At 45.8% G+C, this 27813-nt stretch overlaps 1 protein-coding gene across 5 annotated transcripts in view; it reads right to left on the reverse strand.

The window, feature by feature from the left end:
- Positions 1-27813, reverse strand: part of PLA2G5 (phospholipase A2 group V) — a 120202-nt gene that overhangs the window by 12260 nt on the left and 80129 nt on the right. Inside the window, exon 1 of one of the 5 annotated variants that reach the window (XM_042244684.2) lies at positions 19032-22283. The exons of 1 other annotated variant lie outside the window; for it this stretch is intronic. In XM_042244684.2, coding sequence (XP_042100618.1) covers positions 19032-19042 — 11 coding nt within the window. In that variant the 5' untranslated portion in view covers positions 19043-22283. Of the gene's footprint in view, positions 1-2223; positions 2583-2821; positions 2849-12877; positions 13132-19031; positions 22284-27813 lie in introns of those variants that run through there. 3 more of the 5 variants (XM_004022922.6, XM_042244685.2, XM_042244686.2) reach the window with 3 other exon arrangements.

Consider the following 27813-nt stretch of genomic DNA (forward strand, 5'->3'; position numbering starts at 1 on the left):
ATTTAGATAAAGAGTCTGTTCCAGGCATAGAGCTATCACCAGAGATATCTGCAAGGAATCCGGGAATAGGTGTGGTGGGGCCTAGGGATCAGAGTCCGCCTGTGTTCTACCCTCTCCGCAGGCCCGGCAAACATTTGGACACCAAACATTTGCCTTTCCAACTTTATGTGAATTGCCTTCTTCCCCTTTGAAGTCCCAAACCACTACCCACAACATCCTCTTTGGTCTTTCTCGCTGAAGATGGTTATTTAAGGTAAGGGTTTGGACCATTTTGGTGAGTCCCTGTTTTCCTGGATCTCTCCCATGTATACATGTTACAAAATTTTTGTTTCATTTCCTCTGTTAGTCTGTCTGACGCTGATTTGATCCCTAGACCAACCAGAAGAACTTCTAAGTTGGGTAGAGGAAAATTTCTTCCTCCCCAACAGTTTCCATTTTGCCAGTAAAGGAATGGAGACTCAGGGACTTCCCTGGTGGTCCAGGGGTTAAGAATCCACCTTGCAAGGCAAGCGACTTGAGTTCCATTCCTGGTTGGGGAACTAAGACCCACACGTTGTGGAGCAACTAAGCCTGAGCACCACAGCCAGAGAGTTCGTGTGACACAGCAAAAGACCTCACGTGACCCAGCGAAGCCTGCACGTCCCACAGCCAAGACTCGACTCGGCCAAATAAATGATAAACAAATGTCGAACAGAAGAAGAAAAAAGAAACGGAGACTCGGAGAGTTGAAACCACCTGCCAGGAGTCACACAGCCAGCAAAAACTGGAGGTGGGGTTCAAACCCAGGCCTGGCGCATCCCTCACTGCTCCACACGTCCTCCCTGCCCAGAGGGGTGTGTTCTCGTTTGAGCTGAGAGGATCAGGGTCCTTCACAAGCTCTACCCCATGGGCCTGGAGACCCCAGCTTCCCTCCCCAACATCTCCCTTTGGCAAATACATGAATCCCTAACCCAGAGTCCATAAATGTCACACCGGAAGGCAAGGGAAATTCCTCGTGTCTTGGGCCAGTGATGGATTCTAACTTGGCCTCTTAAGAGCTTCTTGCCGATGGCTATCTGCTTCCCTTTCCTCCTTGGATCCCAAAGCCCTTGTTCACCCAGAGCTGCTCGGCTGCCTGGGGTCTGCTGGGATTCCACTGTGATGCCCTGCCTTCTCTGATCTCTCAGTTCAGTGGTCACTCCGCTGGCCCTCTGCCCTGAGCCCCTGGCACCTCCCAAGGCCTGGCTCCAAACACACAACCTCCATCTCCTGAGGGCTCAGCTGCTGGGCTGGCCTCTGTGTGCCATCCTTAGTCCAGAAGCTCCTCTGAGTTCCAGGAACATTCCTGAGGGTTCTGTCCACTCACAGCTTCTGCTCTGAGAGCTCTAAACAGCCAATGAAGATGACCCTGGACCCTACCTTCCCGGCCAATCTTCCTCACTGCTTCCTGGGGCTGTGATAGAAAGTGGACACCAGCTGCCATGTGCTGGGCAACTAAGACATTCCAGACACTGTCCATGTCCCCTTAACCCTGCCAATGGTTCCATGAGTGGGTACTGTCAAACCTGCTGGTGTGGTCTACCCTCTAACAGTCATTTGTTGAATGAGAGAATGGCCTCTGTTGATTTTACAGATGAAGAAATGGAGCCTCAGGAAGGGGAAGTGAGTTGCCCAAGGATTCAGCCTGGGACCATGACTCTATCCTTTGACTGACCCTCCTCCACTGCTTCCAAGCAGCCTCTGTGTATTAATCATCTTGCTCATTTTCTGTACTTCATGACGCTTTGACGTCTTGGGAACCTTGCTAGGCTCAGCCCCTCCAAGACTAGCTGATTCTTAGATAAAGCGAAAGGCTTTTCTGTGAACAAGGCTTTGAAATGCAGAGCAACAGATCCTAAACTCCCTTGTCCAACCACCTCCTCTATCTCACTCTCACACTCGGAGCTAATATATCCCCTGGCCTGAATCACCCCAGGGCCAGGACCAGACCACCAGGGATCACCCCTCCAGCTTGAAGTCTGCTGAAAGTATGCAAGCTGGCCAGTCCTAAACTGCTTACCCTGCCCTGTCTTGCTTTCTCCACACCATCCAGACCAGGTTTTCCCTCATTTCTTCTGCCTCCTGAGAAAACCCTGGTGCTTCCCCGTGAGGCCCTGCAAGGTGTAGCGTCTCCACTTCTCTTGGAAACATAACAAACTGCCTCTCAAATGCAACCATCTCCTGATCCCATTGGCTTCAACATACCTGAAGAAAGCCAAAATCCTAGGTGCGCATCAGAACATCTTGGGACATGGCTTGTTGGCATTGAGGGAGCTGCACCAGGCCCCACACAGAGGGGTCTGAACGCTGGCAAAAGACGCTTCACAGAGAAAGTGGCAAAGGCTGGAAACGTGGACCATCCGTGAAGCCCAGGCTCCAGGAGGAGGACGTGGGGTTGACTATTTTTATCAAGCAACCACGGAGGAGAATGAGCGAGGCCAAGAGATAATTGTGGAGTGGAGCAGAGGCTGCGGTGATGAGAAACGGGAAAAGAGGAGACAGCCTGACGGAAGCATGGAAACGTGGGGGCCGGGGAGCGGCCAGGTCACCGAGGGGACGGCTTCTCCAAGTCCGCGTGCAGCAGCCTCCCTGCTCCCAGGATCCCGCCCGCAGCCCGCTCCTGCCTCTCACCTGAAAAGGACCCTTAGCGCTAAGCCCCCGCTACACAGAAGGTGCTGCTGGGACCTTCCGACGCCTGGGGGAGGCCACGCCTCCTCCCGCAGCCCCTCCCTCTGAGTGCCCTGCCCCCCCCCCCCCCCCCCCCCCCCCGCCGGCCAAGCAGCCCCCGAAGGAGGCTCCTCACCAGCGACACCTTCTTTCTGGCCTCGGGCTGGAGCAGAGGCAGAAACTGGGCCCAGCCGGTTTTAAGGGCCTCCCTGCCCACTTCCCACACTGCTGGGGTCAACCCCAGGCTTCCTAGTAACACACAGGAAACCTTACTCAACCCCTCAAGACCCCTGGGGATTTTTTTCCTCTGTGTAGAGAAGCAGCTATTTCCTGACCCAAGTCGGGGGCCTGGGTGGCTTTCAGGACAGACCTGGAGGCCACTCACGGTCAAGGTTCTTCTCCATCAATAGCCCATTTTTCCGACATCCCCCTGCCCACACACGTACACACACACACACACTTTTCTGAGAAGATGTGAACTCCTTCCTCCCTCCTCCCTGACTTTTTCCTCTCTCTCTCCCACCATGACGGCAGCATCAGAAAGAAAGCCCCTCTGTGGACCCTCATGAACCCTTCTCTTCCCAGGACCTAGACAAAACCAGCACCATGCCCTGGAACCCCGCAAACTCATTTCAATATGGAAGGCATTTATTGAGTGTCTACTCCCTGCCAGGTTATTTCTGGAGACCCACTGTGAATAAGACAGACACCCAGCCCCCAGGAGCCTCCCTTCTGGTTGGGAAATATAAATAAATACACAGTGTGTCCAAGGGCATTACCTTCTGTGGGAAAAAGTCCTCTGTTCTTTCTCATTTCTTTTTCTCAATCTATTCCTCCCTCTGCCTTCAGGTATACACAAGCCTCTTCATTCTAAACCAAACGAAAGGAACCCCCCCTCCCCGAAAAAGAAAATATCCCTTGCTTCTGCTGACCTCTCTCCAGCTTTCTTTTTCTTCTAAAGACCAAAATTCAGGACAGAGACACCTCTTCTTGCTCATCACCCCATCTCTTCTGAACCCCTTGCACCTGCATTCTGATGCATCCCTAAGACAGCAGCCAAGGGTCCCCCCAAACCCGGTCTAGCCCAAGCTCGGGCTTCTCCCAAACACTCCATCCCACTGACCACCTCCTACTTGAAACTCAGTCCCTCTGGTCTTTGAGAGGCCACAGTGTGCCCTCTGCCCTCCTGTGGCTCACTTCATCTCTGTTAATCCTCACATGCAGATGTTTTCAAAGGACCTGCTGCTACCCCTTCTCTACTTCTCTCTCAGGGTGGGTTATCCCTGTACAGGGATTAAGGTCATATTTGTACGCAGATGTATAAAGAAAGCTGGGCACCAAAGAATTGATGCTTTTGAACTGTGGTGTTTGAGAAGACTCTTGAGAGTCTCTTGGACTGCAAGGAGATCCAACCAGTCCATCCTAAAGGAAGTCAGTCCTGAATATTCATTGGAAGGACTGATGCTGAAGCTGAAACTCCAATACTTTGGTCACCTGATACAAAGAACTAACTCATTAGAAAAGACCCTGATGCTGGGGAAAGATTGAAGGCGGGAGGAGAAGGAGACAACAGAGGATGAGATGGTTGGATGGCATCACCGACTGTATGGACATGAGTTTGAGTAAACTCTGGGATTTGGTGATGGACAGGGAGGCCTGGCGTGCTGCAGTCCATGGGGTCGCAAAGAGTCGGACACGACTGAGCGACTGAGCTGAACTGAACTGTCCCAAGAAATCCCTTGCTGTGAAGCATCTGGCACTAACTCTCACACAACAGTAACCCTGAGTGGAAAGCAAATGACTGAATTCACAGAGGACAATGTCAGGTCAAAGAGCCTGAGCTGCCCGTCAGACAGAGAGGGCTTGAAAACTGCATGTCACCTCTGACTATTCATGTCACCTGACCTCTTGAGGTCTCAGTTTTACCATCTGTAAAACAGGACAATAACAGGAGCAACTTCATTTCATAATTGTGGTGATTCGATGAGATGAGGCGGGCAGAGGGATTCAGCACAGTTCCTGGCATCTAAGAGGTGTGTACTGATCATCAGTGCTGTAAATAGGATCGCTGTTATGTCTTCCCACTACACTGGGAGCCCCATGGAGCTACATTCTGGGTCCGCTTCCTTTCTGCACCCCCAGAATCTGGCACATAGTAGTTGTTCAGGTAGCTTTGTTGACTAAATGCAGGACCCCTCTGGCTCTAGCTTCATTCCCATTGCACTCCCCCAGCCCACACTTTGAAATATAATTATTAAATATATTTTTATCATTATATAAATAATATTATATTGGTTTATATCTATATATAAAACAATTTAATTATAATTTATATATAAAACAAAATATAATTAAGTATATAAACATATATTTATAACTAATGACTATATTTTAATTTCTATAATTTAATATATATTTAAATAAACAATTGAAATGCCAATACGTGCCTAATATTTTAGCTCAATGTCCTGCAGGAACCCCAAAACTAAACTCACTATGTGCCCCATTACTCAGCCCCTCCACCTCCCCTGTCCCTGGTAATGGAACCAATCATTCACGCGTCAGAATTAAAACACTCAAAACACTTCAAGTGGAGACTCTTGAATGCAGGATTCTTCTCTGGTTAGTTTCTGACCCCAGCACTCAGAACAAGACCTAACCCATGGTAGGGTCCACAAGAAATGTCTGTGGAATGAATTAAAACCCCGTAAGCATGCTGGGCACTTGGTGTGTCTGTCTCATGAAATCTTGCCCAGGGTCAAAGACCTGGACAGCTGTTGACACCCAGATACTGTCTTGCCCTGAGACCCCGGGTGGCTGAAACACCCCTAGCCTCATCAAACTATTTGATGCCCCCCAAGAGGCTGGCACATAGAATAGGATTGCCCAGGACTCACTGCCAGAAAGTCTACATTGAGTCTTCCTCCTCCAGGAAGGTTTCCCTGATTGCTCCTTCTACAGGACATTTGCCTGTCTCTGCAGGGTAATAGAACTCATCACACACACTGTCCACTTTGGTAATTCCTGTTGGAAAGAATGACAAGGCCAACAGCTCAGGAAAGAAGAAGAGAAGAACTCATATCAGTGAGCTTCCATAGTGCCACAAGCAAAAGACAAGTTCAGTGTTCATGACCTTGAAAGTGAAAGTGACAGTCGCTCAGTCGTGTCCAACTCTTTGCGACCCCATGGACTATACAGTCCATGGAATTTCCAGGCCAGAATACTGGAGTGGGTAGCCTATCCCTTCTCCAGGGGATCTTCCCGACCCAGGAATTGAACCGGGGTCTCCTGTATTGCAGGTGGATTCTTTACCAACTGAACTCTCAGGGAAACCCATTCATGCATTAACCCTCACAAAATCTTGTTGGGGGTGTTGTGATCCCATTCTGTCAGTAAGGAAACTGAGGGGCAGATGTTAGTTTGCCCAAGGTCACACCTAGTAAAAAGTAGAACCAGACTCTTAAGCCTGTCCTGTCACTCAAGTCCAAGAACTTTCCATTACACAAAGAGGTTGAAACCCAATAAAGACATAAAGATTGGGATTTTCCCAGGACATCCACCAAAGTGTTACATGATTTCCTTATAGACCAGATGGAGAAGTGAAAGCTGATTTAGAGTTACAACCTCATAATTACCAGGAACATGAAGATCATGGCATCCGGTCCCATTACTTCATGGGAAATAGATGGGGAAACAGTGGAAACAGTGTCAGACTTTATTTTTTTGGGCTCCAAAATCACTGCAGATGGTGACTGTAGCCATGAAATTAAAAGACGCTTACTCCTTGGAAGAAAAGTTATGACCAACCTAGATAGCATATTGAAAGGCAAAGACATTACTTTGCCAACTAAGGTCCATCTAGTCAAGGCTATGGTTTTTCCTGTGGTCATGTATGGATGTGAGAATTGGACTGTGAAGAAGGCTGAGCGCCGAAGAATTGATGCGTTTGAACTGTGGTGTTGGAGAAGACTCTTGAGAGTCCCTTGGACTGTAAGGAGATCCAACCAGTCCATTCTAAAGGAGATCAACCCTGGGATTTCTTTGGAAGGAATGATGCTAAAGCTGAAACTCCAGTACTTTGGGCACCTCATGCGAAGAGTTGACTCACTGGAAAAGACTCTGATGCTGGGAGGGATTGGGGGCAGGAGGAGAAGGGGACGACAGAGGATGAGATGGCTGGATGGCATCACGGACTAAATGGACGTGAGTCCGAGTGAACTCCAGGAGATGGTGATGGACAGGGAGGCCTGGTGTGCTGCAATTCATGAGGTCGCAAAGAGTCAGACACGACTGAGCGACTGAACTGAACTGAACTGAACTGAACTGATGAGTCGAATTGGATATCTTTGGTTATATATTTTCAGCCCAGGGCAGTATGTAACCCTTGGAAATGCTTTGCTTGTCTTATAGAGTTCCTTTTAAAAAATGGAGTTAATAGCTGATGTATAAACGTTAGATCTCAGCCTGAAATCCAAATTTCCAGCTTCTGCTTAAAAGATCTGGCAGTCCTGGCTCTGGGGTTGAGAAGCGGCCACACCCGCAGACTGAACATGTGTTTGGCTTTGCCGTGGTGGTCTTCCCCATTCCTTCTGCCCACCCTGACTCTCGGCTGCTCTCTGCCTGGTGGGCTCTCTAGGGGGCTGCCGTAGAACTCAGTCTTGAGCTCCATCCTCTCCACATGTTCATCAGCAATGGGACAGGGGTGCCTTGAGAGCAGAAACCATCTCTTCCACAAACGTGTTTGAAGTGCTGAGTTCAGAGCCTAGTACTTAATAATTGCTCAGTAAACACTGCATAAGCCCCTTAAGGAACCCATCCCAGGATGAAGAGGTTACTGAAGGCTTTCTGAAAGAGGAGATGCCTTGGCTGAATCTTTAAGAGTAGCCTGTATAGCCTGGAACTTTGTGCACTGCCGGTAGGAACGCAAAATGGTACAGTTGCTGTGGGCAACTGTTCGGCAGCTCCTCAAAAATTAAAAGTAGAGTTCCTAAATGACCCAGAAATTTCCTTCCCGGTGTGTGTCCTGAGGAATTGGAAGCAGAGTCTCAAAGAGATATCTGTACAGCCAGGATGATAGCAGCATTCTTTACAATCACTAAAACGTGGAAACAACCCAAGTGCCCACGGATGAGTCAATGAACAAATAAAATATGGTGTCTGCAGGCCATGCAATCATATTCAGCCTTAAACAGGAAGGAAATTCTGAAAGAAGTCAGTCACAAAAAGACAAAGACGGTATGATTCCACTTATATGAGATACTTAAGAGTAATCAACATCCTAGAGACAGGAAGTGGGATGGTGGCCAGAGTCTGGGGGAGGGAGAATGAGGAATTAATGCTTAAAGGGTGCGGAGTTTCAGTTTCACAAGATGAAAACGGTTATGAAGATGGATGGTGGTGGTTGCACCACGTTATACATGGACTTAATGCCACTGAACTATGTATTTCAAATGGTTAAGATGGTAAATTTTAGGTTCTGTGTATTTTATCACAATTTTTGTTAATGAAAAAAAAAGAGAGAGAGACAGTAAACTGGAGTTCACCAGGACAAGAATGTGAGGCAGGTCGTTCAGGTAGAAGGAACCGCATGTACAGAAGTCATAGGAATTAATTCTAATAGCTCATTCAGGGAACTGCAAATCGATGGGGTAGACAAGGGAGTTCAGTTCAGTTCAGTTCAGTTCAGTCGCTCAGTCATATCCGGCTCTTTGCGACCCCTTGGACTGCAGCACGCCAGGCCTCCTGCCCATCATCAACTCCTGGAGTTTACTCAAACTCATGTCCATTGAGTTGGTGATGCCGAGGGAGTTAGACAGTGATGTTCTAGCAAATATTTAATAACTGGCTCTCCAGGGGGTAAAAAGTCCTGATTTTTAACGTTTGCCAATTTCTGTGGTGTAAATACCCCCACCCTGGTCAATTTTGCGCTACTAACATCATGTCACTTAGTGCAGAGCTGGGAACACACTGCTGACTGAGGCAAGGCTGCTGTCGTTCAGTCGCTCAGTCCTGTCTGACTCTTTGTGACCCCATGGACTGCAGCATGCCAGTCCTCCACACCAAGCATTGAAGACAAGGCTTCCCTGTCCTTCGCTGTCTCCCAGAACTTGCTCAAACTCATGTCCGTTGAGTCGGTGATGCCATCCAACCACTTCATCCTCTGTCGCCCCTTCTCCTCCCACCTTCAATCTTGCCCAGCCTGAGGGTCATTTCCAATGAGTCGGCTCTTCTTATCAGGTGGCTAAAGTATTGGAGTTTCAGCTTTAGCATCAGTCTTTCCAATGAATATTCAGGGTTGATTTCTTTTACAATTGACTGGTTTGCTCTCCTTGCTGTCCAAGGAAATCTCAAGAATCTTCTCCAGAACCACAGTTCAAAAGCATCAATTCTCCAGCACTCAGCCTTCTTTATGGTCCAACTCTCACATCCGTACATGACTATTGGAAAAACTATAGCTTTGAGAACACAGACCTTTGTCGGCAAAGTGATGTGTCTGCTTTTTAATACACTGTCTAGGTTTATCATCGGAGAAGGCAATGGCACCCCACTCCAGTACTCTTGCCTGGAAAATCCCATGGACGGAGGAGCCTGGTGGGCTGCAGTCTATGGGGTCGCTACGAGTCAGACACGACTGAGTGACTTCACTTTCACTTTTCACTTTCATGCATTGGAGAAGGAAGTAGCAACCCACTCCAGTGTTCTTGCCAGGAGAATCCCAGGGACGGGGGAGCCTGGTGGGCTGCCGTCTACAGGGTAGCACAGAGTCGGACATGACTAAAGTGACTTAGCAGCAGTAGCAGGTTCATCATAGCTATTTTTCCCAGGAAAGAAGAATATGGCCCCTCTTGATTTCCCAGAAAAGGGAAGTTTCTATATGTATATAATAGGAATTTAGGAAAGGTGGGGAGGGCTAGCTGAAAAGACGCAACTGATTGGGTCACAAAGAACCTTGGGTGTCGGTCGGGCTAAGGAGTTTTACTCAGTTCCTGAGTGTCCCAGTATGACCTCGATCTGTAGCAGGATGATGCGAGTTCACTAAGAAGGGACTGAATAGATCTTATCCCAAGATCCCTGAAACTGAAACATGCAAGGACAGGGTGGGGTCACAGTTCAGCCATCATCTGAGTGATCTGCAAGCCCAGGAACAGTCAGATCACAGAGGCAGCAGCCGTCTCCATGGTGATGGAGAGGTGGGTGCCCAGAACGAGTCCTAGCTGACCTCACCGAGAGGCGTGTGCCTGGTCCTGACTCCCAATTCCAGGAGGGCTTCTGGAAAACTGGGGATCTCTGCATCATAGGATGCCTGTCAGATGGAAGGAATGGGGGCCAACTGGTATTTGGAGGCAGAAGAAACCCTAGGACCACCCATGGTTCTAAAGACCCAAAACCTAAGACCCAACGTTCTAGGCTCATGATCCTGACGTGCTCCGGATTCCAGGCCATTTCACTTGTTTTCAGCCCCAACCCAGCCCAGCAACCACTTCCTGAGCCATTCCTGCGAGCAGAGCTCACATGGAATGTGGCGGTAAGGAAGCGGACGCCAAGCTCGATCGAGAGGTTGTGATGCAACCCCTAACTGTTAGGATTGGTAGATGAGGACAGGTCTTTAGAATGCCTGTGGCTCCTAGAAGAACATCTGAACTTCTTCCCCTGGCTTACGAGGAGGGGTGCCTCTTCCAGATGCCTTCCCTGATACCTGCCTGGCAGAGCTCACAGCTTCCCCTTCTGTTCCTGGGTCAATCATCCTAACCTCTGTGCTTCTGAAGTCAGAAGATCTGTCTCCTCGTCAGGCATGCGACCCCTCATGATCTGCTCACCCTTTTCCAGGCTTGCCTTGGGTCCACCCAAAACCCAGTGCATTGCCGGGAAGAAGACTGACGCCCCCCCTTTCCAGGTCCGCAGTGTGATGGCCCTCTCTCCCGCCCTCTCGTCCCCCTCCCTCTCATCCCCCTCCCTCTCGTCCCCCTCCCTCTCTCTTCCCCTTTCCCTGCCTTCCCTTCCTGCTTGCTACCCTGTCCACTTTCTTCTCTTCCCCCACTCCTACTCCTCTTTCTAGACTTCCCACGCTTATCATTCAGCCACTATTTTGTGAGCACCTATTATGTGCTAAGCTCTGGTTCTGGGGACGAGCAATGAGCTAAAACAGATGAGAGCTATACCCTTGTGGCTCCCATGGACCTTGCACTCTGGAAGGAGCAGACAGAAATGGACAAGTCAACAAGAGAAACACAGAATTTGTTAGGTGTTGATAAACGCTATGGAGAAACAAATCAGGAAAGGAAGAATGGGAGTGGTGTGTGGTGTGTGTGGTGTGTGTGTGTGTGTGTGTGTGCACGCGTGTGTGTGTGCGTGTGTTGGTGGGAGGGGGCTCGTGGTGGTAGTAACCAGTTTAACAGAGGAGACGTGAAGGAGGGGAGGGAGGGAGCAGGCTATAAGGGGACCTGGGGAAGAAGTTTCCAGGTAAAGGAAGTGCAAAGGTCCTGGAACAGAAGCACGCCTGTAAACTGGAAGCATAATAAGGAAATCAGGCCTACCTCTGCTAAAATAAAACCTTCTTCTGAACCCGTTGCCCTGCCCCAAGCTGGGTAAGCCCCTGTTCTGCGCTCTCCCGGCAGCCTGCGAGCTCCCTCGTCATAGCGTCAGCCACACTCCATCACAACATCTCCCCACCACACTCTGAGCAGCCTGAGTACTTCTCCTTTGACTTTCCAGCGCCCAGCATAGGGCTTGTGCTGTGCTTAGTTGCTCAGTCCTCATGTCCGACTCTGCAACCCCATGGACTGTAGCCACCAGGCTCCTCTGTCCCTGGGATTCTCAACTAAGAGTGCTGGAGTGGGGTGCCATTTCCTCCTCCAGGGGATCTTCCCAACACAGGAATCAAACCCACGCCTCCTGTATCTCCTACTCTGCAGGTGGATTCTTTACTCACTGAGCCATCAGGGAAGCCCTTAATACATGTTTATTGACTGCCTAACTGAATCAATCAATGAACGAACAAATTAAGCTCTATGAATCCTTGAGAGCGTCTTATTCATCTCTACCTCTGGCAGCATCTAGGAACTGAGAAAAAAATGTTTGCTGGATGACTAATAGAAATAGCTAATGCTTATTAAGCACAGACACCATGCTAAGTTCTTTATGTGGCTCAGCTCATTTATCCTTAAAGCGATCCTTTGAGGCAGGCACAACTGTCAGATGCAGTTTGCCAGTTAAGACCATGAGGTTCAAAGGTCAAGATACGGCTCACCCAAATCAGACAGCTTGTAGGTGGCAAAGCTCTGCATTGAACCTCATAAATTTGACACCCAAAGCCATGTCTACTTAACCCAAAGTTAAATTGCCTCCCAGAGATGGGGGCCTGGGATTCGAGAGAGAAAGGGCTAGGGGGAGAAAGAGGAAAGGAGAGGAAAAACCTCCCTACAAGGGCGAAGAGTGGGGTCTTCCCCAAATCCGCTTTTCCCTCCGTGAGCACCAAAGTTTCCCGCACGCAGAGGATGTTCAGTAAAAGTTAAGGAATGTTAAATAGTTGTTGACGATTCCTTTTCCCAAAGAGGAGAGTTCTGTGTGGTTTGAGTTAAACGAAATTCTGTCAGTTCTGTCAGATTAACATGAACGCAAGTCCCAACTTGAACCCTATGGTGATAACCCTGCCCGGCTTTGCCCCTAATCTTAGGAATGAGCTTCTGGGTAACCTCCGTCTGCTTTTAGGTGCGGCCTTGTCTCCTTAAGAATGACACAGCTCGGGACTTCCTGGCGGTCCAGTGGCTAAGGATCCACCTGTCAGTGCAGGACCCATGGGTCTGACCCCTGGTCTGGGAAGATCCCACGTGCTGAGGGACAGCTAAGCCCGTGCCCCACATCTACTGAAGCCTGTGTGCCCAGAGCCCATGCTCTGCGACAAGAGAGGCCACCACAATGAGAAGCCCCCGCGCGACAACTGGAGGAAGGCTGTGCACAGCAACGAAGACCCAGCACAGCCAAAAGTAAATAAATAAAATTCAAAACATGAACGACACGGCTCACAAGGTTTGATGCATTCTGGGTAAAGGACCCCACAGCCCAAGGGATCTCCCCTCAGGTTCTGTGCCCTGCCCGCCCCTCCCAGAGACCCCTCTCTGGCTCCTCAGACGCCACCTTCTCAGTTTCCCGCACTCCTGCTGCTTGGCCTGCGGTCCCCTGGCCCACCACTGACCTCTCTGGCCTGGCCTCAGCTCCTGTTCTCCTGAGCAGCCTCACTGGGCCGCGTCTGGAGCCCCAGGCCCTGCTGGCTCCCCACTTCCATCCACAGCATTGGGGTCCACGGGCTGCAGATCCCAACGGGTTCCAGGCCTCCAGAATCCTAAAGCTGCGAATGAGAGGGCGCGGCGAAGGCAGTCCCGGAGATGGGGAGGAGGAATTTCTGCCCAGACCCAGCCGGGCACCCCTCTGCTCAGCCCCCAGCTCTCTGGGCAGATGCAGGAAGTCCAGCAAAAGCCTGGAGCCTGGGACTGGCTCTCCTGCCAAAGGGGCGTGGGCAGTCACCCAAAGAATTCCAGCAGGGGTAGAAGTGAGTCCTAAAGTATTCAGGTCACGGCCTTATCTGACTGCACAGGCCTTGCTAATCCCCTGAGCCTGGAGGGATCGCAGCCACCTCGGCCCTGAGCTCGGAACTTTCTGCGGGATCTGACAGTCTACTAAGTAACCTGACTGTTTGCAACCCTGGGCTCCTCAGTCTTGATGGAGGCGGGAGCCTGGACTCAGATCCTGGGGATGGGAGCCTAAGAAAACATGTGGGCAGGAAAGCGATCAGAAGGGAAAGTATTGAAGCAGTCGGGAAAGCAAATGTACTTATTTTATTTTATTTTTATTAACACCAAAAGCATTTTGCATGGGGTGTAGCCGATGTGCCAGCCTGGATGGGAGGGGTTTTGAGGGAGAGCGGATACATGCGTGTGTATGGCAGAGTCCCTCCCCTGTTCGCCTGAAACTCTCACAACACTATCTATCGCGAATGTACTTCTGGAAGTGAGTTCTGAGAAGGGGCAACGGCGGCCAGAAATTAAGCTGGTGTCATTCATTCCTAATCCCTACCATCATTGTGTTCCGAATGCCTACCCTGTGCCAGCCACTGCGCTGAGAGGCGGGTACAGAGATGAATAATGGAGGGGGCGGTAGTGGCGTGGGGAAGTCCTTGCTCTCAGGGAGCTTGAAGTTTAAGGATGGAGACAGCTCAGGAGTAAGCCCTCCACCAAAAATACTGCAGAAGTGCCAGGAAAGAAACGCAGTAGCGGGGAGACGGAGGCCCCGCCCAGTGAATGGTTGTTAGCTAATAACTAGGGGCATGAGAAATGCTGGGCCGGAGGAAGCACAAGCTGGAATCAAGACTGCTGGGAGAAATATCAGTAACCTCAGATATGCAGATGACACCACCCTTATGGCAGAAAGTGAATAGGAACTGAAAAGCCTCTTGATGAAACTGAAAGAGGAGAGTGGAAAAGCTGGCTAAAAGCTCAACATTCAGAAAACAAAGATCATGGCATCTGGTCCCATCACTTCGTGGAAAATAGATGGGGAAACAGTGGAAACAGTGTGAGAATTTATTTTGGGGGGCTCCAAAATCACTGCAGATGGTGATTGCAGCCATGAAATTAAAAGACGCTTACTCCTTGGAAGGAAAGTTATGACCAACCTAGACAGCATATTCAAAAGCAGAGATATTACTTTGCCAACAAAGGTCCATCTAGTCAAGGCTATGGTTTTTCCTGTGGTCATGTATGGATGTGAGAGTTGGACTGTGAAGAAAGCTGAGCGCTGAAGAATTGATACTTTTGAACTGTGGTGTTGGAGAAGACTCTTGGGAGTCCCTTGGACTGCAAGGAGATCCAACCAGTTATCCTAAAGGAGCTCAGTCCTGGGTGTTCATTGGAAGGAATGATGCTAAGGCTGAAACTCCAATACTTTGGCCACCTCATGCGAAGAGTTGACTCATTGGACTCAAAAGACTCTGATGCTGGGAAAGATTGAGGACAGGGGGAGAAGGGGATGACACAGGATGAGATGGCTGGAGGGCATCACCGACTCAATAGACGTGAGTTTGGGTGAATTCCGGGAGTTGGTGATGGACAGGAAGGCCTGGCGTGCTGCGATTCATGGGGTCGCAAAGAGTCGGACATGACTGAGCAACTGAACTGAACTGAACTGAGGGGCTAATAACAACTCAGCTGCCACAGTAGTAATGATGGAATTAACATTTGTGGGGTGCTTACTGTGCACCAGGCCCTGTGCTGAACAGAACACGTGATTTATTCCGTCTAATACAGATGTTAAATCCATGGGCGAAAGTGCTATTCAGACAGGGGTCCAGGAACTTGGCCAAGGTTGCACAGCTACCCGGAGCCTCCCGGGAGCTTAGAAGGACTCTTCGTTCAGATTGGCAGCCCCTGGTTTGACTTGTATACTGCTTGGCACAATACAGATATTGTCTTCTTTTTTCCCCTCATGGTCAGAGAGGAAGATAAAAGTCATAAAAAGCAGTCTGGAAATGTATAAAGTTAAAAGTGAACTATACTCCACCCAAGTTAATCATTTTTCAGAATGATTTCTATCCTTAAGGATAATATTTAAAATAACCACAGTTAAGAATAATTTTTATCTTTCTGTTAGATTTTGTCCATATTTGTTTCAGATTTTTGTTTTAAAAGATTTAAAGCCTTAGGGAGTTTCCTGGCCGTCCAGTGGTTAGGACTGTGCTCTTTTACAGAACTCCGTGGCCAGGGTTCAAACCCTGGTTGGGGAACTGAGATCCCACAAGTCATGTTGCAAGGCCAACGACACAACAACAAAATATTAAAAATGTATAGATTAAATTGGAATTCTTCCAGTTCCCCTCTCCCGCCCTATTTCCAGCCTTCCTTCTCTGCCCAAAGGCAATCGAATCCATGAAATTGATGTGTGTATCTACAAATAGTATTTAACATTATTTCCTGATTTTATTTCTATAGAAATGGAATAATAGTGAACTTAACATCTTGCAACTTGCTTTTCTCACTCTACCCATGGGCAGTCCTAGCGGTAAAGAACGCACCTGCCAATGCAGGAGACTTAAGAGATGTGGGTTCGATCCCTGGGCTGGGAAGATCCCCTGGAGGAGGGCATGGCGACCCGCTCCAGTGTTCTTGCCTGGAGAATCCCATGGACAGAGGAGCCTGGCAGGCCTCAATCCATAGGGTCACAGTTCTTTCCCGTTCCCTCCACATTCAGCGATGTCATATTGGTAGCTCGACTTTCGAATGGGGAAAATGTGAAATATAAGAGCAGTTAAATGAAAAGAAAAATATAATACCAATATTGTACATACGTATACAAAATTTAAGAAAAAAAACGTCTCTGGTACATAAAAATAAAAGTAATAGACCAACTGGGATGATTCAATAGGAGGTTAGCAGGAGGCAGGGGTGTACTGACTAATGTTTTACAACCAATTCTGATGGGGAAAAAAAAAAACCTTGATTTGCAGAGTTTGCAAATTTCTAACATGTAAGTATTTGCACTCTGACTCATTTCTAGCTGCGAATATGACATCACTGAATGTGGAGGAAATGGGATAGAACTGCTAAGTTGGAGTATATTCAAGTAAAAAAATAATAATAATAAACTTCTGCTCTGTGAAAGACACAAGCCAGAGACTGGGACTTGTATCCAAAATGCACAAAGAACACCTGAAACTCAACAATAAGAGAACAACTCATCACAAAGTGGGCAAAAGGTCTGAGCAGACAGCTCACCAAATGAGAAGACATACAAATCGCAAAGAAGCATGTGAAAAGGTGTCCCACGTGATCTGTCTCTGGGGAATCACATATTAAAACAACCAGAATACACCATTAGCAAGGCTCAAATCCAAAATGCTCACAACACCAAGCGTTGCTGAGGACGTGGTGCAACAGGAACACACCGCTAGTGGGAAGGCAAAACGGTGCAGCCATTCTGGAAGACGGTTGGGCTGTTTCTTACAAAACTAAATATAGCCTTCCCATGCCATCCAGAAACTGCACTCCAGATATTCATTCAATCGAGCTGAAAGCTTATGCCCACATAAAGAACTTGTGCACAACCGTTTATAGCATTTTTATTCACCATCACCACACAATGGAAGCCACCAGGATGTCCTTGAGTAAGTAGATGGATAAGCAAGCTGCGGTTGCAGCCACACCACGGGGTATCATTCAGTAACAAAAGACATGAGCTGTCAAATCGCAAAACGACACGGAAGAACCTTAAAGGTATCTCACGAAGGGAAAGAAACCAATCTGAAAAACCTCCATGCTCTATGAATCCAACTATATGACCTTCTGGAACAGGCAAAACTATTGAGACAGGAAAGAGATCAGTGTTTGCCAAGAGTTTTGATGAAGAGAGCACATTAGTAGATGAAACCCAGGGGGATACTTAGGGCAATGAAACCATTCTGTAAAATGCAGTGCTGATCGATACTTGGCATTACGCATTTGTCAAAACCCAGAGAATAAACAACACAAAGACTCGACCTTAATGCAAACTGTAGACATTAGTTAATAATATTGCATCTATCTTGGTTCATTCATTTTAACAGATGGATCACACTAACACAAGATATTAATAGCAGAGGAAACTATATCTGTGGCCTGGCTGGGAGGAGGTGCGTGGGAATTCTGTACAATTCTTCTGTAAATATAAAACTGTTCCAAAATACAGAATCGACGTTTATTAACTTAAAAGAACTATTTTTGCAATTTGTGCTTTTACTTGATTACATACTTTCTTTTTTTAAAAGCTGAAATATAGTTGATGTACAATTATGTTAATTTCAGATGTATTATATAGAGATTTGACATCTGCATACCTTATGAAATGACCACCATAATAGGTCTAATAACTATCTGCTACCTGCTGCTGCTAAGTCACTTCAGTCGTGTCCGACTCTGTGCAACCCCATAGACGGCAGCCCACCGGGCCCCCCGTCCCTGGGATTCTCCAGGCAAGAACACTGGAGTGGGTTGCCATTTCCTTCTCCAGTGCATGAAAGTGGAAAGTGAAAGTGGACTCGCTCAGTCGTGTCCGACCCTCAGCAACTCCATGGATTGCAGCCTTCCAGGCTCCTCCATCCGTGGGATTTTCCAGGCAAGAGTACTGGAGTGGGGTGCCATTGCCTTCTCCAATAACTATCTGCCTCCATACAAAGTTATTATGATATTATTGACCATATTTCTTCTGTTGTATATCACATCCCTGAGGCTTATTTATTTTGTAACTGAAGTCTTATACTTCTTAATCCCTTTTATCTATTTTATCCAACTCCCAACCCCTCCCCTTTGGCAACCATTTATTTGTTCTCTGTATCTATGAGTTTGTTTCCATTTTGTCTTTTTCGTTGTTTCTTTACTTTCCCCATATAAGTGAGATCATAGAGTATTCGTATTTTTCTGCCTGATTTATTTCACTTCGCATAATACACTCTAGTTCCATCAGTGTTTTCACAAGTGGCAAGATTTCATTTTTTGTGGCTTAGTAATATTTCATTGTATATATGTATGTATGTATGTATATATATATATATTTCTATACCCCACTTCTGCTGAAGGACTCCTAGGTTCTTCCCGCATCTTGACTATTGTTAACAGTGCTGCTATGAACATTGGGGTGTGTATGTCATGCTTTTGGTTTCTTCTGCTAAGTACCCAGAAGTGAAATTACTGTATCATACAGTAGTTTTATTTTTAATTTTCTAAGGAACTTCCACACTGCTTGACTATACCAGTTCCCATTCCTACCCACAATGCAGGAGAGTTCCCTTTTCTCCACATCCTTGACAACACTGGTTATTTGCTATCTTTTTGATGACAGCTATTCTGAAAATGTGAGGTCATGTCTCATTACGGTTTTGATCTGCACTCCCCTGATGATTCATGAAGACTACACATTCTTGATTACAATGCAAATACAGTCAAGATTTCATTTTCTGTCTCTGTTCGGAGCCTTTTTGTGTTTGACTGGCTTTCACACTCTTGGTGCTTCTTAAGTTTTATTGTGCCTATGAAACACCTGGGAATCTTTTTAAGATACAGTTCTGATCTATGGGTCTTGGGTGAGGCTGGAGACTTTTATGCACAAGCTCCCTGGTGGTCCCAATACTGCGGGCATACTTCCTTATCTGTAAAATGAGACGATAGTACTCCATTCTAGTTAAGGGTCCTTCCAACTCTGCATTTATCATTTTCATTCTAAGTACATTCATTCCAAATAAGGACCTGGCTTTTCCTTCTCCAGGGCAAAGGTTTGAAGTTCCCACTTGCATCGGCTCCCCCTGCCCCACCCCTTGCTCATCCTACCTTTGGTCCATTGAGCAGGAGTCAGATGAGGCCCTCGCCTTTCAGATGCCTGACTGCATATCTCAGAACCAAGGGGAATCCAGTTCTAGGACAGATGGCCTCTCCCGGACAGACCCCAGGATGCTGACGACAGAACACCTCCAGCCACAGTTTCCGCCGACATCAGACAGCCTCAGAGACGTCTGGCTGAAGAAGTTCCTGGCTCCATCCCAGAGCCAAAGGAGATCTTGCTACAACTGAACAGATTCAGAGAGTCGACTAAGGAAATGACAGGCTAGGCAGCCAGCACAAACCAGATCACTTACCTGCTGTGGGAAAATCAGACTCTTGATTTAAACCAAACAGGAACTCTTCAAGAAGCCATGAGTGGGTGTTTCCCTGACCCTCCCTTGGATCATCTCAGTTGCAGGTCCTGGGCCTGTAGAAATTTCAGACCATAGTTCCATCCAGTTGTGAGCCAACTGTGACCAGATGGGCAGCCTATCGGGCAGCTCAGAGCCTCCCCCGGGGGAACCTAGGGTCTTGGAACCTTACTACTTGGTGGCTATGCACCCCCATGCACTATTTCAGGCAGGAAGGAGAAGCCCACAGTCATAATTGTGCTGAGAGATTTGTAAGCGCAGCAGGCAAGTCACAGTGAAGCGAATATGAAATGGCCATTCTAAGCATCAACAGTTTAAAGTGGAAAACAGAATGAAGTATGTTCTCTGGAAAAGATGAAGAGGTGGTTTTATCTGCGTCCCTGGATCTAATTTTGGAGAGAGGTTTGTGCAATGGAAAGTTCAGCCAACCCAGAAGGGAGGTAAGGCATCGCCAACTGCATGGTCCACGAAGGGTCATTAAGTCCATTCCATGCTACATGAAAGATTTGCTTTATCCAGCTCCTGGCCTCCTTCTAAAGGTCATTCCAACACTAATCTCTGGTTGCTTCTGGGTCTTAAAACCATTTCCAAAATGAGAGTCCTTTCACATGTAGTTTAAACCTGCCATTATATTGTATCTCTCTCTCTCTTTCAAAAATACTGAATTGATTGAAGAGAAAAGCAGATCAATAATTTCATCTTTTAAAAATAATTCCAGCTTTGACAACACGGCTTCAAAGTGCCATAGGTTGAGCCAATTTAAGACCAGAAAGCCTGCAGTAACCTGGCCCTTTCTGACCCCTCCACTTTGATTTCACTCTATGTACTTTGCCCAAATGGCCCTTTCTCACTTCCTTCAACAGCACACTTCCTCTTGTACACAGTCACAGTCCTTGCAGCTTCCACTGCCTAGACTGGGCCCAACAAACCACCCCTAGTGCTCCACTTAGGACAGGAGAGTTATTTAGAAGATAACTATTTGCAGAAGGGCAGTGCATCCTACACAATCACTGGGATCAGGGGTTCTGGAAAAGCAGACTGAGCTTTCAGAAAATACCCCTAGAGTCACATCACAGAACTACTCGGCCAAGGGAGACGCCGTTTCTGCTCATTAAACGACAAAGCTGTTGTCACAGCTTCCAAAAACAACGTTCTACCAGCAAATTGAAGCCTTCCATCCTGCGCCTTTGCCCATTCACTCAGGTCTTATTTCCAATCTCAAACAAATATATCTGATAAGGCAGACTATTCAAACACATGGCATCTTACTTGCAAGGGAGTCTAATGTAAGTTTTCCAGCCTCAGCCATACAGGAAGGTGCACTAGAAGCAGCTGAAATAGATGTTAAACAAGCCAGTCCATTGAAATCTGCCAGAGTCTTTGTGTTCATTCAAGTGCTATAAACACCCTCTTCCCGTATTTATACCTCCCTTCCAACTAAGTGGCCCCCCCTTTGAATCTATTATTCCAGTGCCATAAAGACCCCAAATGGCCATGTGGTAATTCCATATGCAGCTAACTTTCAGTTTAATTGAACCAATTTTGCATACCCTAGGGAAGGCGTGATAGAATTCCAGCTGAGTTATTTCAAATCTGAGAAGATGACGCTATTAAAGAGCCACACTCAATATGCCAGGACATTTGGAAAACTCAGCAGTGGCCAGAGGACTGGCAAAGGACAGTTTTCATTCTAATCCCAAAGAAAGGCTGTTGAGGTCCTTTAATGGACCAGAACCTGGGGGTACAGCGTCAATGATAAGAAAGTAAAAGAGAGAAAGAGGCTGATGTTCCTCGGTTTACGCAGAAAACCAATAAAGCCTTTGACACGGGGCTTGCACTGCTTCACGCATGCACTGGGCGCCTTCTCGGGGGGTGAAGGCACAGTGTGCCTTCTCGAGAGGGTCTTAGAAGCCCAGGCAAGAAAGTGAGTTCAGCGGGCTTCTGCGCTCCAAACAAAATTAGCCTGAGAAAGAGAGAGAGAGAGAGAGAGACACGGGGACCCAAGCTCTGATGGAGCAAAGGTGTTTTATTCAACATAGTGTGGGTATATATACTGTCTTACAAGGTAGCTAGCAAAGATAAAATCAAAAGTCCAGACTTACAAATTATCAAGGAAACATAAGGCCATCCATGTCACAGAGAGAGGGTTGTAAATAATCACTTTTACCGTATGGTTCATAAAAAGGAAGTGGGTCGTAAGTAGTTACTTATCACCGTATGGAAAAACTAACGAAGGAAATGCATGCATTCTTCAGGCCCCGGGAGTATTTCACTACTCCACTTAATTCCTGAATATTCAGGAATTAATAAGGGTTTCATGACAGATCCAAAACAGCACACAGGAGGCCTCCTATTAAATGCTTCCTGACAAAAGGCAATGCCAAAGAATGCTCAAAGTACCACACAATTGCACTGAAAAAGCAAGAGAGTTCCAGAAAAACATCTACTTCTGCTTCATTGACTATGCCAAAGCCTTTGACTGTATGGATCACAATAAACTGTGGAAAATTCTGAGAGAGATGGGAATGCCAGACCACCTGACCTGCCTCCTGATAAACCTGTATGCAGGTCAGGAAGCAACATTTAGAACCAGACATGGAGCGACAGACCTGTTCCAAACTGGGAAAGGAGTACATCAAAGCTGTATACTGTCACCATGCTTATTTAACTTCTATGCAGAGTACATCATGCACAATGCTGGGCTGGAGGAAGCACAAGCTGGAATCAAGATTGCCAGGAGAAATATCAATCACCTCAGATAAATGCAGATGACACCACCCTTACGGAAGAAAGGGAAAAGAACTAAAGAGCCTCTTGATGAAGGTGAAAGAGGAGAGTGAAAAAGTTGGCTTAAAACTCAACATTCAAAAAACTAAGATCATGGCATCTGGTCCCATCACTTCATGGCAAATAGATGGGGAAACAATGGAAACAGTGACAGACTTTATTGTCTTAGGTCCAAAATTACTGCAGATGGTGACTGCAGCCATGAAATTAAAAGACACTTGCTCCTTGAAAGAAAAGCTATGACAAACCTAGACAGCATATTAAAAAGCAGAGACATTACTTTGCCAACAAACGTCCGTCTAGTCAAAGCTATGGTTTTTCCAATAGTCATGTGTGGATGTGACAGTTGGACCATAAAGAAGGGTGAGTGCTGAAGAATTGATGTTTTCAAACTGTGGTATTGAAGAAGACTCTTGAGAATCACTTGGACAGCAAGGAGATCAAATCAGTCAATCCTGAAGGAAATCAACCCTAAATGTTCATTGGAAAAACTGATGCTATAGCTGAAGCTCCAATACTTTGGCCACCTGATGTGAAGACCTGACTCACTGGAAAAGACCCTGATGCTGAGAAAAAAATTGAGGGCAGGCAGTGAAGAGGGTGGTAGAGGAGGAGATGGTTGGATGGCAACATTGACTCAATGGGCATGAGTTTGAGCAAACTCTGGGAGATAGTGAATTACAGGGAAGCCTGGCGTGCTGCAGTCTATGGGGTTGCAAAGAGTCAGACACAACTGAGTCTTGTCTCAGTCTCACAACTGAGAACAACAAGGGAAGGTGCTCCTTCAGTCCAGTTCAGTTCAGCTCAGTCGCTCAGTCGTGTCCGACTCTTTGCGACCCCATGAACCGCAGCACACCAGGCCTCCCTGTCCATCACCAACTCCCGGAGTTCACTCAGACTCGCATCCATCGAGTCCGTGATGCCATCCAGCCATCTCATCCTCGGCCGTCCCCTTCTCCTCCTGCCCCCAATCCCTCCCAGCCCGGACACTTATATCTTTAATCTCCCAAATAAGCCAACCTGTGGCCCTGCACACAATCAGGAAACTGACTTGTCAGATTGAGAAGCTACTGCAGGAGCTACCATCTCCTGAATCTTGACACCCCTGCTACAGTTGCACCAGGAACATGGGTGCCTCAGACCCCAGCTTTTCTCCCATTAAATCAGCTCTGAATTCAAGACTCATGTGACTGTAACTTATTTACAGAATTTACATCTAATTCAGAAACTGAGCTGCCAAAGTAACCAGGACTGTTGCCTGCAAGAAACCCCCTTTAAATATAAAGACACATACAGCTGGAGAATAAAGGGATGGAGAAAGATAGTCCATGTTATCACTAATAAAAAGAAGGTAGGAGCAACTATCTTAGTTTCAGACAAAGCATACTTCAGAGCAAGGAAAATTACCAGGAATAAAGTGGAGCATTTTCATAATAATAAAGAGGCTGGCTTTCCAGGAAGATATAACAATCTTTATTGTGTGTGTCCCTATCAACAGAACATCAAAGCTGAGCAGGACCGTCAATCAACTAAATGACTAATAGAGTACTTCCGTCAACAACAGCAGAATCATGGAGTACTTCAGTCAATAACAGCAGAGTACACATTCTTCCCAAGCTCCTGTGAAACATTCACTAAGATAAACCACATTCTGGGCGATAAAACACACCTTAAATTTAAAAGAACAGAAATCATACAATGCTCTCAGGCCGCAGTAAAATTTAACTAGAAATGAGCAACAGAAAGATAGCTGGAAAATCTTAAAATACTTACCAATCAAAGAACACCGTTCTAAATAACACATGAATCAAAGAAGAAGTCTCAGGATTAATTAAAAGATGTTTTGTGCTAAATGAAAATGAAAACACAGCTCATCAAAATTTGTGTGTTACACTGAAAGCAGCATTGAATGCATATATCAGAAAAGGGGATCTAAGATCAATAGTCTAAGCTTCCACCTTTGGAAATCGAAAAAGAAAAAACAAACAAAACTCAAAGTAAGTAGGAAAAAAGAAATAACAAAAGTGAGAGAAATCAATGGAACTAAAAGCAGGAAATCAGCAGAAAAAAGGCAACGAAACCAAAAGCTGTTTCTTTGAAAAGATTAACAAAATCAATAACCTCCAGTGAGGCATCTAAAAAGAGGGAGAATACACAAACAGTAATTTTAAATGAAAAAGGGGTCACACTATTGATCCCATGGATATCAAGAGGATATCCCATATATCCCACGGATATTAAGAAATATTATGAGCAACTCTATGCTGACAAAGTTGATAGATTAGGAGGAACGGGACAATTCCTCAAAAAACACAATGTATGAAAACTCATAAAGAAGAAACAGGTCCCTCAAATAGGCTGATATTTATTAAAGAAGTTGAGTTGATAACTAATAACCTTCCAAAACAAAAACCACCTGGCCCCGGTGACTTCAGTGGTGAATTCTATCAAATATTTAAGGAAGAAATCACACCACTTTTCTACAATCTCTTCCAGAAAATTCTTACAGAAACTCCCTAACTCATTCTACAAGGCCAACATTATTCTGATACCAAAACCAGACACAAACATTACAAGCAAGGGAAACTACAGACCGATGATATCTCTTATAGGCATAGGTGCAAACATTCTCAAAGAAATTAGCAAATTAGATCCAGTAATACATTAAAGAAAAAAACTGTATCTCACAGTCAAGTGGGATTTATTCCAGATATGCAAGGTTGGTTTGATATTTGAAAATCAATTAATGTGCTGTATCACATCAGCAGGTTAAAGAAGAAAAGCCACCTACTCATAACAAGAGACACAGAAGGCTTTTGGCAAAATCCAACACTCACTTTTTTTTTTTTCCCTCAACACTCAATCATGATAAAAACTCTCAGAAATCAGGACTAGAAAGGGACTTCATCAGCTTGTTAAAGAACATCTAGAAAAAAATCTGCAATTAAAATCATACTTAATGATGAAAATCTAGATGCTTCTTTGCTAAGATCCGGAACAAGACAAAAATGTCCCATCTTACCATTCTTATTCAATATGACACTGGAAGTTCTAGCTGATGCAAAAAAAAAAAAAAAAAAAAAACACAAAAGTATACTGATTGGGAAGAAAGCAATAAAACCATCTTTTTTCACAGATGATATGATTGCCTACGTAGAAATCAAAGAAAAACAAAGAGTCAACAGCAATAGCAAAAAAAAAAAAAAAACCTGTGGAACTGATAAGTGATTATAGCAAGATTGCAGGATACAAGGTCAATATGCAAAAGCCATTGCTTTTCCAGCAAATTACAGCCATTATCTTATAATTTTTAATGGAATATACTCTGTAGAAATACTGTATCACTATGCTATACATCTGAAATTAATATAATGTAGTATCAAGTATACTTCAATAAAAAGTCAATTACTTCCCTATACATTAGCAATGAACAATTAGAAATTGAAAATTTAAATAATATTATTAAATTAGCACTCAAAATGAAATAGTTAGATGTAACTCTTACAAAATATGTACAAGATCTATATAAGGAAAATATAAAACTCTGATGGAAGATATCAAACAATGAAATGAATGAAGAGATATTCCATGTTCATTGATAGAAAGTCTCAATATTGCTAAGATGTCATTTCTCCCCAGCTTGATCTATAGATTCAAAGCAATCCCAATAAAAATCCCAGCTGGTTATTTTGAGTTGACAAACTGATTCTAAAGTTCATGTGAAGAGATTTAAAAAAAAAAATCCAAAATAGCCAACACAATATTGAAGTCAAAGAACAAAGATGGAGGACTGATGCTACCTCACTTCAATACTTACTAGAAAGCTACAGTAATCAAGACAGTGTCGTATGGCCAAAAGGACAGACATACAGATCAATGGAACAGAATTAAGAGCTCAGAAATAGATGCACACAGATGAAATCAACTGATCTTTGACAAAGGAGAAAGGCAATTGATGGAGAATGTCCTTGACAGAGAAAGGACAATCTGTTCAACAAATGGTGCCGGAACAACGACTTCCACATTGAAAAAGAGAGAGAACCTAGACACAGACCTTACAATTAACTCAAAGTGAACCATAGGCCTAGATACGAAACTACAAAACTTCTAGAAGGCAACACAGGAGAAGCTCCAGATGATCCCGGGTTTGGTGATGTCTTTTTAAATACATTGCACTTCATTAAATGAAAAACTTCTATACCTCGAAAGACACAGTCAAGAGAATAGGAAGACACAGACTGGGAGATAACATTTAAATAATTGAACAATATTTTTCGCCCCCCACAGGGGCATTGGTTTGCAGTTCTGAAACTACTTGATTGGCCCTGCTGCTGCTGCTAAGTCGCTTCAGTCGTATCCGACTCTGTGCAACCCCATAGACGGCAGCCCACCCGGCCGCCCCCCAGCCCTGGGATTCTCCAGGCAGGAACACTGGAGTGGGTTGGCATTTCCTTCTCCAGTGCATGAAAGTAAAAAGTGAAAGTGAAGTCGCTCAGTTGTGTCTGACTCTTCGCGACCCCATGGACTGCAGCCCACCAGGCTCCTCCGTCCATGGGATTTTCCAGGCAAGAGCACTGGAGTGGGGTGCCCTAGAGTTGGACAAATGAGTAAATACACAGAATAATGAAGCTCTTGTTAGAGAAAGAAGTTCTAAATAGGGAAAGGGGGTGGAAGGGAGATTCAAGATAGAGGGGTCACGTGTGTACTTATGGCTGAGTCACACTATTTTCTGGCAGAAACCAATGCAGCTTTGTAAAGCAATTATCCTCCAATTAAAAATAAATTTTAAATAAATAAATAAATCGGGAAAGGGAATCCTCTGGTGTTGGATTGGAATTGGAGGCACAGATGTTAACTCATTGTGTGAGTGCATGTGAGTGTGTGTGTGTGTGTGTGTGTGTGAGAGAGAGAGAGAGAGAGAGAGAGAGAGAGAATGTTTTACTTCCCAACTTTGACTGCTGAAAAGGCCCAGAAGTGACATCCCAGTAGCAATATGCACCCCTGGCTCCCAGACCTTTGTTTCTAAATACCATTATCAAAGGGAGAAAACCAAGAGAGAGAAAAGGAAGAAAGGAACCAGGACTTCTTGGAGAAATGGCTGATTCCAGGGCTTGGAAATGTTAAATAAAAGATAAGCTTGAAACATCTTGTGGGGACAGGAAGGATGTGCTAAGAACAAAAGATATTATGAGGGTGCCAAAAGGACATAAACTGTCAACTTGAAGGTGCTCTCCACAACCGAGAGGGAACATTCTGACCAAGAAAACAAATAATGGTTGTACTGAAGTATAACCCATAGATGAAAATAATGAGTACATACTGATGCTCTTGTTCAGTCACTAACTCGTGTCTGACTCTGTGACCCCATGGATTGCAGCATGCCAGGCTCCTCTGTCCTCCAGTTTTCTCCCAGAGTTTGCTGAAATTCATGTTCATTGGTCAGTGATGCTGTCTAACCATCTCATCCTCTGCTGCCCTCTTCTTTTGCTTTCAATCTTTCCCTGCATCAGGGGAATGAGTCAGCTCTTTGCATCAGGTGGCCAAAGTATTGGAGTTTTAGCTTCAGCATCAGTCCTTCCAATGAATATTCAGGGTTGGTTTCCTTTAGAATTGACTGGTTTAATCTCCTTGCA

This window comes from Ovis aries, chromosome 2 (assembly GCF_016772045.2).
Source record: "Ovis aries strain OAR_USU_Benz2616 breed Rambouillet chromosome 2, ARS-UI_Ramb_v3.0, whole genome shotgun sequence".
Taxonomy (NCBI): domain Eukaryota; kingdom Metazoa; phylum Chordata; class Mammalia; order Artiodactyla; family Bovidae; genus Ovis; species Ovis aries.